Below are 16,900 nucleotides of genomic sequence, written 5' to 3' on the forward strand. Positions count from 1 at the left end.
GTGATATCTGTGGCAATCAGCAGCTACCCTCTAAAACACACGTAGCTCTGATCTCTCTCTCTCAGAAACGTTAAACGTTACTCCTTAACAATCTGTAGATGATAATGTCTGTTGAACACACAGGTATCGCTAGCTAAGCAGAGGCAAGGTGCACTGCAACACGTGGCGAGACGTGGAGTAACTGGAACAGAGGCTGGCGAGTGAATGATGAAGACCCCGCCCTCATGCTCTGAGCCCACAGCCACTCTGTTGGATTTGCATAAATACATCGATACCGCAAGTGAACTATGGTACTTAGTGTGACTATTTGAGACTTACTTTTCTGTTCAGGTATCCATTTCCTTTATGTAATCCGCGGATTCTCCGCTATTTTTTGTTTGTTTATTACGATTATAGTTATTTATTAATTCCCTTCTTTAGCTGACTGCCTGCTCATATAAGGCGCTCCGCTTTTTTTTTTTTTTTTTGAACAGGTTTGATTCATCCAAGTGATCACTCGGGCTCTGTTCATTCACTTCACGTGAGCCGCTCTCTCGCTTCTTATTCTTTCGCTGCCTCCTCAATTGTGTAATGAATGTTTTCTTCAGCGCTCTTTCACGCTCTTCCTTGTTTTCTACGTACTGCCTTCACAGTCAGTTCACGTGATTACGTGGGAGGCGTGATGACGCGACACGCAACTCCGTCTCCTACGGCCATCTTGCTGCCTTCCATTACAGTATATGGACAAAAAAGAGGTTCCAGTTATGACCATTACGCGTAGAATTTCGAAATAAAACCTGCCTAACTTTTGTAAGTAAGCTGTAAGGAATGAGCCTGCCAAATTTCAGCCTTCTACCTACACGGGAAGTTGGTGAGTGAGTGAGTGAGTGAGTGAGTCAGTCAGTCAGTCAGTCAGTCAGTCAGTCAGTCAGTCAGTCAGTCAGTCCTTTGCCTTTTATTAGTATAGATACAAGAAAATCTAGGGGACACCACTCCCAATGTCTTTTAATAGTTTCAAATAATCTTACATACACTTCTGGTGGGGGGAAAAAAAATTAAAAATCAACAATATATACTGCATATGCACATCTCTCTGCATTTAGCATTTGACTATGTAGTAAAATGTGGTTATGAAATTTCTCAAAAATATATCAGTATATTTTTTTTTATTTCATTCATCACTATTAATTTTCATCAGATTTATTTTTTTTTATGCATAAAATTAAACCAGGTAATGGAGTTTGAGAAATTGTCAATATCATTACAATCGGGTTCAGAAAAGGTCTTAGTAAAATTAACCTTTTGGTGATCACCATCAAAGTATAATATTTATGATATACAATAGATTCAGAAGAAATTCAGATCACTTCACTTTTTTCATATTTTGTTATGGTGCTGTCTTGTTCACAGATTGTTTAAATTCATTTTAACCCACATCAAGCTATAATCAGTTTCCTGGATTGATGAAGTGATGGTTTTAGAAATTTTTACTAAATGTATTAAAAAAAAACAAAAAACGGAAGCATCACATTGACACAAGTATTCATACCTTTCTAGCATTAACACTTCTAGTATAAAACATCATACGGGCCTCTCCAAGTCAAGAGTGAAAGTGATCAGGAACAGAATGATACATTTAGGGTGCTAGAGAAGTTTTTAAAAACCTTAGTATAACTTAAGATCCAAAACAGAACAGTAGGCAGGAAAAAGTCAGACCTTAAAGGGTTGTGAATGGTTTTGTTTAACACTAGAATCCCTATAGCCTACGATAAAATCGTAATCCTGAGCCACCTTAAATTCCTTCACACCTGTCTATCAGGGTCTTTTGTTTTGCAAATGTGTCGATCAGCACAAGCAGCAAGCAGCCTGCTATCCTGTCCCCCCACTGAAGCAGCTCAACTGACTGTGTATGTGCCCAAAAAGAAGTCGTCTGACTGCATTCTCGGTACCATTGCTCATGTACTAAAGTGTCATCATGGTACTGCCAGATCTAAACACTAGCATGGAGATATACAGTCATATGAAAAAGTTTGGGAGTTCCCCTCTCAGCCTGCATAATAATTTACTCTACTTTCAACAAAAAGATAACAGTGGTATGTCTTTCATTTCCTAGGAACATCTGTGTAGTGGGTTGTTTTCTGAACAAAGATTCTTAGTGAAGCAGTATTTAGTTGTATGAAATTAAATCAAATGTGAAAAACTGGCTGTGCAAAAATTTCGGTCCCCTTGTAATTTTGCTGATTTGGAATCATGTAACTGCTCAGTACTGATTACTTGCAACACCAAATTGGTTGGATTAGCTTGTTAAGCCTTGAACTTCATAGACAGGTGTGTCCAATCATGAGAAAAGGTATTTAAGGTGGTCAGTTGCAAGTTGTGCTTCCCTTTGATTCTCCTCTGAAGCATCTCTCAAAAGATCTGAAAACAAAGATTGTTCAGTATCATGGTTTAGGGCAGTGTTTCCCAACCTTGGTCCTGGGGGCACACTGTGGCTATAGGTTTTTGTTCCAACCAGATTCCTAATCAGTGACACACCCGATAACACTGATCTCATTTAATTAGCAGGTATTATGTTTCTTTTATTCTATATTCAGAGAAGCACAGCAGCATGATTTTTACATTTATAAGACATTTAGAAATATTTCTGCTTTTTCTATGGATTTAAATGCTTAACTCTCTTTTGTTGATTTCATTATATTTTGCCCTTTCTTTGTGCAGTTTCTCCCCTTCGTTGTGTCTTATTAGTGACAATTAAAAATAAGCCAAGCAGACACGCTGGCAAACAACACTAAATAATCAAAGGCTGCAACTACTTTAGCATCAGACCCACTAATTAGTAAATAATGGATTAATTAAACATTTAGAACACCTAGAAAAGTACAATGAAAATCAAGATGAAAATATTGCTAAAAGGAAAAAATACATTATTCCATTATAACTGCTTGGTACATTTTTAATATATATATAATATTTTTTACCAAACTTACTTTTCTAATTTTTATATTGTTCCCAAAACACAGAACTTGGGAAATAACACATCACTTAATTAGCCCAGGAGTCCAATTAAAAACAGAAGCTGGTTGGAACAAAAACCTATAGCCACAGTGTGCCCCCAGGACTGAGGCTGGGAAACACTGGTTTAGGGGAAGGCTACAAACAGCTATCTCAGAGGTTTAAACTGTCAGTTTCAACAGTAAGGAATGTAATCGGGGAAAATGAAGGCCACAGGCTCAGTTGCTGTTAAACCCAGGTCTGGCAGGCCAAGAAAAATACAGGAGGGGCATATGCGCAGGATTGTGAGAATGGTTATAGACAACCCACAGATCACCTCCAAAGACCTGCAAGAACATCTTGCTGCAGATGGTGTACCTGTACACCGTTCTACTTGAACAAAGAACATCTGTATGGCAGGGTGATGAGAAAGAAGCCCTTTCTGTGCTCACGCCATAAACAGAGTCGCTTGTTGTATGAAAATGCTCATTTAGACAAGCCAGATTAATTTTGGAACAAAGTGCTTTGGACCGATGAGACAAAAATTGAGTTATTGAGTCATAACAAAAAGTGCTTTGCATGGCTGAAGAACAACACCACATTCCAAGAAAAACACCTGCTACCTACTGTCACTTTTGGTGGAGGTTCCATCATGCTGTGGGGCTGTGGGGCTGTGTGGCTAGTTGAAGGACTGGGGCCCTTGTTAAAGTCAAAGGTCGGATGAATTCAACCCAATATCAAGAAATTCTTCAGGATAACGTTCAAGCATCAGTCACAAAGTTGAAGTTACACAGGGGTTGGATATTCCAACAAGACAATGACCCAAAACAGTTCGAAATCTATAAAGGCATTCATACAATGGGAGAAGTACAATGTTCTGGAGTGGCCGTCACAGTTCCCTGACTTGAATACAGTGCACTCTGTTTAGCTGCAATGTTTGCGGGCTGAAGGCCCAATTGCAGGTAAGTGGAGATTGCAAATAAGCGGAGTTAGCTTATAATAGACTGTGTGCCATGTGCTTCATGCTGGGTATGCACTTTATGCATGTATTGCGTCACTGTGGTCGCCTATTTTTATGAAGGACGTGCCTAACTGCAGTGTCGAGAGCTAAGGAATAAACACAACGTATTGTTACTAACCAGCTTCAAATATAGTTTAATTGTCTAATGTAGTCAAATTAGATTACAGTACATGTAATATACATACAGCCTTGCAGGTCTACAGCTGCTAATTTTCAATTAAGCAATGTCGTTGTTTACTCAGTGTTAGTTCACATGCGATGAAAATAATCTGTTATTGTTGTCTGTGCCTGGTTCGGATGACAGTGATAAATTTGGCTGGACAGTCAGAGAAGAATCGCCCTTTGCAGCAGTTCATCTCTGTTTAAAGTTACTTCCCATGGACCTCTGGGCTTTCTTTGCCTGTGACGTGTCAGCAACTTTGGGCTCCTCTTCAGTGCTACAACTTGATGTCTCCTGGCATTCCATCACCTCTGATGTTACTCTGGCCTTGAGGTGGTGCTTGTTATTTGCACTGATGAAGTCCATTTTGAAATAGGGGTCCAAACAAGATGGCATATTTAGCTTCTCCTGAGAACCCTGGTCTTTATATTTTTCATGAATTATAGCCCCACATCATGTCTTGGTCAGGTCTGTGCCTTCCTCTTGCATTAACAGTGTTGAAGAGGTGAAGAACTGTCTTCACATAGGAGACACTAATGTAGTGTCTGAAGGCGCATCAGTAAAATCCACGGGTTGGCCCAGTGACTTGCTGACAGATTCCAGAACATCTGTATTTTGCCATTGTGGAATTAGATGCTGCAGCTTCTTGTCCACAGACAAACCTCAAGTTTAAGCCATCGGCTGCTTTAGTGTCACACTGATCATCATGTTCTGGAGCCCTATCATGTTTGGCATTTTGATATGAGGGAATGTGGTGGGAGATAGGGTGCCTTTCATTTCTCATACTGCTGTGGGATGGTAAATTACAGAAAAATAGTTGCCATGATGGTATTACATAACGCTTGTCAATCGTCTGGATTGTGTTTTTAAAACCCTCTTTGGTAACTGTGTTAGTTGGTACTTTGTCTTTTGTACCACTCAGTGATTTCTCTCTGCTGTTTGGAACAGTTTGTTTGTTTTTATGTATTGTATAACACTGGCAAAGACCTCCAAAATTGTTTTTTTTTGTGTTTGAATGCATTTAGAGCTGTCTTTGTGGTGCTGGTTTAAATGATCAAACAAATTAGTTGTGTTTCCTCGTGTTGTGGCAACATTTAAAAGGCACCGTTTACAAAGTACTTCTTTTTCGTCAACATCATCCATTCTGTAGCTGAAATAATAACATACAACTGACTTTGCATTTCTTTTTTGGACCAAATTTCCTTTGTTTTTCTCCTGTTCCTTGCTCATTTTCAGGCTGTTGTCAATGATTAGTGTCAGCAAGTGGGACCTGCTTTGGTTGTTTAATAAACTGATCAAGAATGATTGTGCTTGGTGGTTCGGTGTGCATGCACAGCCTGCATGATACCCACTTGAAAGTAAATCAAAACAAAACCTTTTGGCATGGAATTTTTTCTGTAATTTTATCTCTCTCAAGGGTAAACCACTAACCAGGAGAAAGAAAGGCAATTTTGGAAGCTCATAAGTCTTAAGGTAGTGTGCACAGCTGGTTTTCTTTTAAAATTGCGGAATCTCATATATTAGTTGTTTTTTTGTTTTTCTTCCAAAAATGACACGAATATGTGATTTCACACATTGTAAACTAGCAAGATGCAGATCAGCACTTGGTAATGGTCTTTTCTTGAAAAATGGACATGTTTGGTGAGTTTAAGGCATCGTGCCCAGTTAATTCCAATGTAAAGCACCAGTGCTGGCAAGACGTTTTTAAAAATATTATAGAAAATAATTAACTTTGGGACACAAAAGCTACAGAAAGGTCTAGGAGGACAAGGACTGCTGCCCCACCTGAGTCAGTAATAAGAGAGATGTTATTAAATACTTTCAGTAGGGCTGTCTCAACACTATGAATATGCCAAAAGCCAGATTGGTAGATCTAAAATGAATTATTGGAATTAAGATGATCAACCAATTGATTATAAATAATTTTTTCTAATATTTTTGCTAGAAATGGCAATTAAGAATCGGGTAAAAATTAGCGAACACTCCAGGATCTAAATCTGCCTTTTTTAGACAAGGTCTCACCACAAAATTGAGGGCACAACCCCCTCAGTAACAGAAACATTGATAATAACTAACAAGAATGGACCCAGAACATCAAAGCTTCAACTTAGAGATGTTGTGGAATAACATCAAGAGGACTGAAAGAAAAGTTTGTGTGTCAATAAGTACTTTTTAACTGTGAAAGTGAAATAACATCAAAAGATTGCAAGACAATGCCATGATTAACAACAAGAAGTACATAACAAGTACAATGTCAGAGCAGTATCAATTTTGCTGACAAAGAATGACAGAAACTGCTTACCTGGAAGAACAGTACTATTTAATCCCGTCTCTAAATGGGGATAAATAGCTGCATTAATTGCATTAAATAAGACCCTAGGTTTATTAGAATGAGAGGATACCAAATCGGCAAAGTAATCATGTATATGTATATAACTGTATCCTAGAAATTGAACAGAGAAGTCATAAAAATCTGCTTAGATACAACCAACCTATCTTTTTTCCAACACTCTTCAGCAATTCTACAGGTGCCAAGGAGCTGATCTTCCCTTTTTTTAGTGCATCTTGAGGGGAGCATTTGAGTCTAAAATTGTTTTACATGATGAATTTAAAGATAAGATAGAATAGTCAACACCATCATACTGGCCTTGTATATCAAGACTGGAGAATATGATTTTAAAATCAGATATAATAGAAAATTTTAAAAAGCGAGAATAGCATGGGGCATAGCTTGTAGTAGTAACATCAACAGTAATTTTCAGATCCATTTTTAGAGCGACATAAGTAAAGGGATCATCACATATATCAGTATTATTAACATTAGAATTACCAAAGCCTACGAAAAAACTCGTAAATCCGTCCCACCTTAAATCCCTTCGCACCCCTCTGTCAGCGTCTTTTGTCTTTTAAATGTGTCAATAAGCAGCAAGCAGCCAGTTATCACATCCCTCCAATGCCGCATAAGGTTTTCTCAGCTCAAGTCTGTTTACCTGCGTGTCAGTTGCTTAGAGTTGTGTAGAGTGAGAAGTCAAGCAAAATGACACCTTTTATAAATACTATATCGCTATTTGGAACACATGCATTTCATGTGTGTTCCGTGTCTACAGCAATCTATGTAAACACATTGTTAAAAAAGAAACGTTTGTCAAGTTTTAGTAATAATTGACAAAATGTAGACCTGAAGCGTATAATGTGTGAAGCCAGAAGTCCAAATATCAAATAAACACTTTCACAAAAGGTACAAGTATAACAAAACAAGTGCGCTTTTTTTCAAGAATATAACTGCAGAAAAACTGCAGTGTTATACCGGCTGTTACAGACTCTAATCAAATGTATGTTTTTATTCTAAAATAGTAAGAATAAGAGCAGTTCACTTCTCAAAATGTTGTGTGGGATCGAACTCTTGACCTTTTAATTACCAGTAAGCAGTTCTTCTTGTTACACCACCAAAGCAGTCGTGTTAAAGATGGGTCAATGTCACACCCTAATACGGGTTCTTTTTCTGCAGTTATATTCTTGAATAAAAGTGCACTTGTGTTGTTATACTTGTACCTTTTGTGAAAGTGTTTATTTGATATTTGGACTTCTGGCTTCACAAATTATATGCTTGTCTACATTTTGTCAATTATTACTAAAACATGACAAACGTTTCTTTTTTAACAATGTGTTTACATAGATTGTTGTAGACATGGAACACACATGAAATGGTAGTGTTAACTGAAATATCATGTGTAAGAACAAGATCAAGGTTGTGACTGAGAAAATGAGTAGGAGCATTAATATGCTGGATGAAATTAAATGTGTCCAATAATGATAAAAAGTCATTAACCAAAGGTTTAGATTGACAACAAACATGTATGTTAACATCACCAATAATAAGTACTTTATCACAGCAGAGCGTTACATCAACCAGGAGATCGGAGACTGTATCATTAATTACAGGAGCCCTTTAAACCACAGCACACAGCAAAGAGGAAGAGCTACACACTTTGAAAAGTTGCAGTTCAAAGCTACTAAACTGACCCTTTGTAAGGCTCCAACAAAACAATATACTTTTAAAAACAGTGGCAATGCCCTCCACCCCCAGACAAGACAGCCATGGAAAGTTCAAAAGAGAATAATCTGATGGTACCAAGTCAGTAAAACATAAAGAGTCACCATTAGCAATCAAGTTCTCTGTGATGAATAAGAATTCCAGGTTCATTGAGGCGATAAAGTCTTGCAGGATAAGAGTTGTATTAGACACTGATCTCATGTTCAGGAGAGCAGCCTTTATAGACATAGAAAGCTGGCTGCTGGACAGGCTTGGGTGAGTGAGCAAAGGTTATCAGCATTTACTACCCTAGAACACACAGGAAAAGAGCGATTCCAATTTGAGATGGTGAAATGAAATCCAGTACTCAGTGCCCAAGGGGCAGTGTTAGCATCCTGTACAGGAGAGAATGGGTCAAAGATGACTCTCAGGCATTGAGAATCCAAGCCCGGCGGTGAAAAATTGAATCAGCATTGTTTAACAGCGAAGCCAGCATGCCTTCCGCAATGGTGTCGGAAGTGTCTGCATCTCTAAGGGGCACTCAGCTCAGTTAACACTGGTGTCTAGATAAAGAAGTCAGAAGATAAATAGAACAAGGGTAGAGGTTCAAATAAAGTCCCATCAGAAGAAGAAAATTGAGAAGAGAGCATACAAGAAAAGATGTTAAGAAACACTATCATAGGACGGTAGCTACTGGGATAAACTAACATTAAAAAAATGAAATAAAAATATAAATTAACAAGATGAGCAGATGGCCAGCTACACCAGTTGATGCTATATTTTGAATAATAGGTGGAATTGCCCCTTACTGTGCTCTGGCTCCAATTCTGTATTAGCTGGGATGTTGTCTTAGTGGAGTTTACATGTGAGCCATGTATTCCATTTGTCTTTTCTCCCATACCAAAACACCATGTAATCTGATTGACATCTCTGAACTGACTCTTCCATCCAGGTATAGATGCAAGTATGCCTTGTAATGTCATAGTATCCATGCTAAGGTGGTTTCATAATACTGTAGAAAGTAAATGAATGGTTAAATTGTTATTGTTATTGATATTTATTCACGGTGTTCTGTTCTATGTGGATCAGTTTTCATTAAGCTTAGGATTTGCTATCAAGACATTCTGATTAATTTGAGAAATATATACATAAATGTTTACTTTAATCATTTCAGTCTTCAGTAATGTCATCAGCAAGAGTGATGTGAAGTCCCTGGCAGAAGCAGATGAGCAAGAAGTGGTGGCTGAGGTGCAGGTGAGATATGAAGGTTTGAATTTGTAATTGTCTGGTTGTTTCCTTCCCAGCAATCATTGTTTTATGATACTATTATATTGCTTTGCTTTCTAGATTGTAAATTTGGTGGCATTCACTTAACCTTGGTCAAGTTGTGTAGTTGGCTGGTGATTATTAACTAATCCCTACCTTGGCAAATCAGGACATAAAAACAAAAAAATGTTTTGCCAGTCTAATATGGGCTGGTTTGTTTGTTGTGAAGGTACAGTATTTCTTTTTGACTAATTATCATGGTGGTCATTAATTTTTGAGTCTTACACCTGTCACCGGAAGTAAAATAACATAACTTTATCAAATCTGGCAACAAAAAAGCCCTGGACTGGCATTGGTCCATCCCAACCCTCATCTATGCACCTATTCTGACATTTATATCATGCCAGTGACTGTTGTTGCTTTCTAACCTGGAATGTGACTTTGTGTGGTGGCAGTGCTAAATAATATGCCACAGTGCCTTCCCCACCTGAAGTAATCCACTCATTTTTGTCATTTGTGCTTAGAATCCAAAGTTTCTATACATTTTCATGCTTCATTATCGGAAACAATTTGTGAAATAAAATAACCTGTGTGAACCTTAGACAGAGATTTTTAGTCCTTCAAAATATTGCAATCTATCAAAGTAAACTTGCCTAGTTAGTTATATTTAACACTTCTGGGCCCATTGAAACTGTTTTCTACATACATGAATCTAATTCAATTAATAAAGTTAGAATGCAAGAAAATAATTTTTCTGTATTTTGTTTTGGTTTTAGGAGTTTTATGGAGATTTCATTGCTGTCAATCCACATTTGTTCTCTCTTAATCTTGTGGGATGTGCTCGAGTAAGTGACTTTATTATTATAGTAGTAAAGTTTGTATTATACTGTGCCTTTCTTTTATTTAATTCTTTGCTGTACATTATGTGGAAACTTGTGATTTAATGGGGTAGTATATATTCAGATTATGGCTCCTATACTGTAAATGTTTTTTCGAAGGATCCATATTACTTACCAAGAATAAACCGGATATGGACGCAGGGACACGGCGATGTGACCATGAGACGTACTGTGCAGGCGCGAGTCTCATAAACCGCAAGCGAAGTCGTATCCACCGCGAACGAAGGAGTCACGGCCCAAGAACGAAAGAGCTCAACTAACGTGAATGAGAAATGAAGCAACAACTCGCCCATAGCTACCACTAACGACACAACCACACAAAAAAGAGGATTCTGCTCTGCAACCCAGAGTCAAACGTGAGAGGCTACGGAGGCCCCACAGGTCCACAAAGATAGTACGAAAGGTGCAGGCGTCACCGCCATATTGTGAGTGGCACTACTGCGGAGTGAAGTTAGAAATAATGTGTTGCTTGGGGTTGTACAAACCGCTGAACGCTTTACACCAAATTCAAACACAATACAGCACATCTGAAACTGCGGAAGCAAAGCAGGCACGGGTTCAAAACGAAAGACCACAGCTGACGGAGATAAATAATCTCTTTCAAATCTATTTCGGGTTACCCAAGAGCAGGGGTTGGCGAGTGAAGCCCCCTAGTTACTTAGAAAACAAAATATATAACACAAAGGAAATTACCTGCAATCTGATATTAACAGGTTTTCATTATCCAATTTCAAAACCCTTTTTATATGTACTGATTACAAAATTTATTTTTCTCTATAAATTGAAATCACTGGCAAATATAAAATCTTTCTTTTTTGCTTTCTTCAATATGTTAATAATACAGTTGGAAAAACATAGTCTGCTCCAGTTAGCAGCCCCAGTTCTTCTCACTAACCAGTAGAGCTGGCACAGGTTTCTACAAAATTTTGTATGTATTTGTTTTATCTATCCATTCATTTTATAACCTATTTATCCATCTCAGGTTCATGAAGAACTGTTGCCCATTCCAGTCCATTACTTTAATATGTTTCACACAGCAGTTCATTATGGATTGGCCTACTCTGCATTCCAAGCTTAAAGCACACAGATCCTGTCTATTCAAACATTGATTTTGAGTGATGCCTGCACAGCCTATCACTCTTTAGTACTCCACATAGGGATTCACTTGTTTTGGCATGAGCAATCCACACAGGTATGTCCAGATATAACACAGACACTAAAATCTGGTATACCTTGATCTCTGGCAATAACCTAGACACATGGAAGCTAATACACCTTCACATTGTTCCTGAATATAACATTAAAGTCTGACGCACCTTGTTCCTAAGAATAACCGTATCAACCAATGATGCATTACACTTTACTGTGCTGCTCTGTATTGGAGGAGTTCACCTTCAACCTGCTAAACCTGTAAGAAACAAACTGGCAATCTTCCAAACACTAGGGCTGTCAAATGAGTTGAAAAATAAGATTTGAACATTCCAATTAAATTAGTAAATATTCAAATATATTTGAACTTTGGTTAATGATTCTGGGCATTAAACTTTTACGTTTATACATATTTTATTTTTATCCTTTAATATTGTAGTAATAGCTGAATAGCAAGAACAAGCGCAAGCAGCTAAAAAAAAAATTCCTAGCGGTACTTGGACAACTGTATTTAAATACACTTCAGAATACATTTGCAGCGCAGGGACACCAGCTGAGTACTGCAAGACTCACACAACATTGTCATAAGCACTTTGTGATTTTCAGAGGCACTGCCAGTGAAAAAAAGTAAAAACAAATAAATCAAAATGTAGCGATGTAAGGTGTCTGCATGTGTGGCTCATAAAGGTTTTAAGCTGTGTTTCATGGCTGCTCTTATGCCTTGCTGTCCGTTAAGACCTCAACTGGTTGAGAACAGTGGGTGAATTAAAAGAACAGGCAAGACCCAGACAATTTGAAGTTGGGCTTGTTTTATTATTTTGGAGGTGTCCAATGAGCAGTGGCAGTTTATTGTTAATATCATGGCAATTACAAAAAATGCCTGTCATCACCTGTGGACTCTACCACAAAAACGACAATCATGTGGCTTACAGATCATACCAGTATTGAGTCAGGTCTGCACGATCTGTCTACTCATTTATTCTTTACAGATTCGACAAACTTTTAACCTCTTATTGCCTAAATTTATTTACAATTTTATAAAAAAAATGATTTGTGTTTTTGCTGTCAAGCAGATGCTACATTAAGGAGAAGAGTCTAGCTGCAGCTTGTAATACCTATGACATAGATCAGGTAATGTCCACAACGTCAGTCACAAAATGCCCTTTGACTGAGATAACCCTCCCACTACCCTAATCTTAACCATAGTGTAACAGGACCCTAATGCCCATCCTAGTCTAATGTGATGGGTGTTACGTGACTGACGTTAAGGGCGTTTCGTGATGTTGGGGCATTACAATGACTGACCTCATAGGTACTGTGGTCTGCAATTACACTTTGTTGAAATTAAGTGGAGATTGTTAATTTGAAAATAGCACACAAGCAAACATTAAGCTGGTACGTATTTTTTATCTTACCACAACTTACCTCAAATTTGGACAATTTCTTGAAATTAGTAGCCAAAATCCATGTGCGCGGCCACACCAACACTTTGCGTCCATCAGGCGGATGTAATTTCCACCACGACTGCTAGATGGCGTGACCAGTGCTTCCAATACGATCCTTGAATTGAATTGAATTGCGTATTGAATACGCATCAACTGGCATTGGTGGGATACATATGCCAATTTAGCTGCATTCAGGCCAGAAGCGGTTTGAAGCAATTTCGCGACAATCATCTACAAGTTGTTAATAAAGGTGGCTTAAATGTTTTAATCATCCTTCATTGTTTTAGGCATTATGTCTCAAACTGGAGGCCACATAAAACATATATGGCATGTTGGCTCTTTAAAGCCATGCATTTTAAAGTGTTGTAATAAAAGTAAAATCCGAATTTTGAGTTATTTTCCATTTCCTTTAGGGAGAAAGTCTTTGCAAGGAACAACTGGATATCTGAATTAAGAGTGAATGGGAACTTGGGTGTTGATTTTATCTGGCCATATTTTATCATCAAATTTCACAAGTCCATAGCTCAACAACTAAACCAGTTTGAGCATGCTCATACATAGCACACTAGTACATTAATTGGTATAGTATGTGATGAAGTAAAAACATTTGGTCCAGATGACTCTGCATGGTAAAAGCAGTCCCTGGAAATTGACCAAAATTTAATGTGGATTTTTGACTTAGCTATGTTTAGGCCTCAGAGACACGTATTTGTAACCAACACAGACTTTTGCTTTTTTTCCTTATTCAGATAACTATATAGGCTTTCTGAAAAAGCAATAAACAGAAAAGTAACTGTATCAGGGTTTGAACAGCAGACCTCTCAAATCCAAAAAATCATTTTGGATTACATTTTCAGAGCACCCTAACGGCATGTGGGAATGTGCAGGTACTTTTAAAAATATTTTTCATTTATTCCACACTGTTCCTTCTCTCACAAACCTTACTTTTCTTATGCAAATCTTTCATGTTTATTTTCCATCCTAATCATAGGCTGAATGTGCTATGTGTCAGTGACTGTAATCATTGAGGTTTCAATCAGTAAGTTTTGATTGAAAGAATAAATCATTATATGGTTTATTTTTTTACTGCCACCTGTTACTCTCTGATGATATCAGATGATGATTCCTGAATATGGGTGGGACTATCCTTTTAAATTTCCATGATGGTGGAACCTGTGGTTGCACTGAATAGTTGGTGTTCTGAACCTTAGCTGTTTTAATATGGTCACAAATCTCCCAAGCTGAATGTTTGGTTTGTCTGAAAGTGATTGCAATCTGTCTCATTACACCAGGTTAGGAATCCTCTTTTCACTTCATTTTTGGACAATGATGGAACATTAGATTGATATATTAAAAATATATTGACACGTTTCTTTTGAAGGAAGCACAACCTACTAAGGTGGAATGGTCTTTCAGAGACTGATAAAGAACTTGTAATTCTCAGATCACAAAATTCAGCTGCAAAAATATGTGCTCATCATCAATAGTTGTACCTTGACAAATATGAATTCCTGCAAAAGAAATGTATTGAACTTCTAGGACTGCAATTTAAAGCAGTGATCAAAAACCTCACAAAGGAAGATGCTGACAAATTTAACCAACTTAGCTGCATTTCAACATGCCTTATTCAAGGTCAAAAATATGCTACAATTGATTTTCAAAGCTCAAGTCAACCACTGAGCAACTGGATAGTGATATAATGGAGAAGTGGACAATAATATGGACTTTATCCAACCCTCAGAAGTGTCAACGCTGAACACAAGTCTGACAGAGCTTAGAGTATATCCAGTAAGACCTTCTCAAGTTAGTAAACCTAATATGTCACAGTGTGCCAAACAAAAATCAAGGGAAGTCAATAAGGTCATTGTTAAGAAGATTGCCTCTGCTTCTGGTATTCCATCATCCACATTAGACCAAAAAATGTTTCCCTCATGCTCCAAATGCAAGGATATGGACATTCTGATTAACCACCTGAAAGAAAAGATGAATGTTTCCCCAAGACAAATACAAATCCAACTTCTGACCTTTGTACCTGACAGCTAGACTGTGGAAAAAACATCGGAAACCTTTAATGTCATCCAGTACAAAGAAAAGGAAGCATGAATATTAAAAAGAAAGCATGGCATCCTTGCACATCCTGAGGCAAAGATGGAAATGTTTGTCACCAGAAATTGAACAGAGAGTCATGACTTTCTATGAGAGTGATGAGTTTAGTAGATTACTTCCAAGAGCAAAGGACTAAAAGTCTGTGAATTCCCGTGAATCAGGAAAGTGTGAGCACAAGCAAAAAAGATTGATCCTTATGAATCTTAATGAGTTCTTTCAAAATTACAAAGCACGATTTCCAAGATAGGACTTTCAAAGTTTGGCATGCTTCGACTAGATCTCTGTGGGAGGTCGAAGAATACACTCAGGTTGTGTCTGCCAAATTCACAAAAATCTAAAGCTGATGCTTGTTGCTTTGCCAGCAGGAGACCAAAGAGTCACATACCACAAGCCGATGGCAAAACTTGTTTGTTCAGTCACCTCAAAACAGTGTATGGTACACAAATGTCCAGACTGTCCTGGGGTTGATATGCTCAAGCTATACCTGGAGACCTTATGTGGATTGGATGAATCCAATGAAGATTACGATGGTGTTTACAAATGGTGGATTTTAACTGATTGCAACACTATACAAACATGTACTAGTACACTGGTGGATTTTCTTGACTCAATAGTAAAAAAGATGGACAAATTGACAGCTCATCATTTCATCTATAAGCATCAAGCTGCATTCTTGACAAACTTGAAAGAACAGCTGAAATCAAACTAAGCCATAATAATCCTTGATTTAGCTGAGCATTACAGCTTTGTGGTACAAGGTGCTGCTCAGGGACTTTACTAGGAGAATTCTCAAGCTACACTTAATCCTTTCATTGTTTATTTCAAGAAACAAGGAGAAGTACAGCATGAGAGCATGTGTGTTGTTAGTGACTTGTCTGGAACATGACACAATAACTGCACATATTCCAGCAGGATGTCTTGAGCTGCCAATAACAGACAGCACCACATCTAACCAAAATTATTTACTTCTTTGATGGAGCTCCCCCGCAGTTCAAAAATTTTAAAAACTTTGCTAATCTTGTGTGCCACTGAAATGATTTTAGATTTAAAGTGGAGTGGCATTTTTTTGCCACATCCCATGGCAAAAATTTGTATGATGGTGTTGGATGCACCATTTAAAGGGAAGCAGCAAAAGCCTGTTTCCAAGCAGCAACGTCAGGACACATTCTGACACTACAGGGTTTATATGAATGGGGCGCAGGACATATCAAAAATATCAAATGATAATGTCCTATCTCATGCCTTGGTTGAAATGTTAACATTTCATTATAACTAGTACAGTAATCCCTCCTCCATCGCGGGGGTTGCGTTCCAGAGCCACCCGCGAAATAAGAAAATCCGCGAAGTAGAAACCATATGTTTATATGGTTATTTTTATATTGTCATGCTTGGGTCACAGATTTGCGCAGAAACACAGGAGGTTGTAGAGAGACAGGAACGTTATTCAGACACTGCAAACAAACATTTGTCTCTTTTTCAAAAGTTTAAACTGTGCTCCATGACAAGACAGAGATGACAGTTTTGTCTCACAATTAAAAGAATGCAAACATATCTTCCTCTTCAGTGGAAACAGAGAGGAAAGCAAACAAATCAATAGGGTTGTTTGGCTTAAGTATGCGAAGCACCGCCGGTACAAAGCTGTTGAAGGCGGCAGCTCACACCCCCTCCGTCAGGAGCAGAGAGAGAGAGAAAAACAAAGTCAAAAATCAATACGTGCCCTTCAAGCTTTTAAGTATGCAAAGCACCGTGCAGCATACTTAAAAGCTGCACACAGAAAGTAGCAACGTGAAGATAATCTTTCAGCATTTTTAGACGAGCGTCCGTATCGTCTAGGTGTGCGAACAGCCCCCC

At 38.0% G+C, this 16,900-nt stretch overlaps 1 protein-coding gene across 1 annotated transcript in view; it reads left to right on the plus strand.

Moving 5' to 3' along the window:
- Positions 1-16,900, plus strand: part of vps45 (vacuolar protein sorting 45 homolog) — a 218,032-nt gene that overhangs the window by 31,559 nt on the left and 169,573 nt on the right. The window contains exons 4-5 of the mRNA XM_051923650.1: positions 9,359-9,438; positions 10,227-10,295. Coding sequence (XP_051779610.1) covers positions 9,359-9,438; positions 10,227-10,295 — 149 coding nt within the window. The remainder of the gene's footprint in view (positions 1-9,358; positions 9,439-10,226; positions 10,296-16,900) is intronic.

This window comes from Erpetoichthys calabaricus, chromosome 2 (assembly GCF_900747795.2).
Source record: "Erpetoichthys calabaricus chromosome 2, fErpCal1.3, whole genome shotgun sequence".
NCBI lineage: Eukaryota > Metazoa > Chordata > Cladistia > Polypteriformes > Polypteridae > Erpetoichthys > Erpetoichthys calabaricus.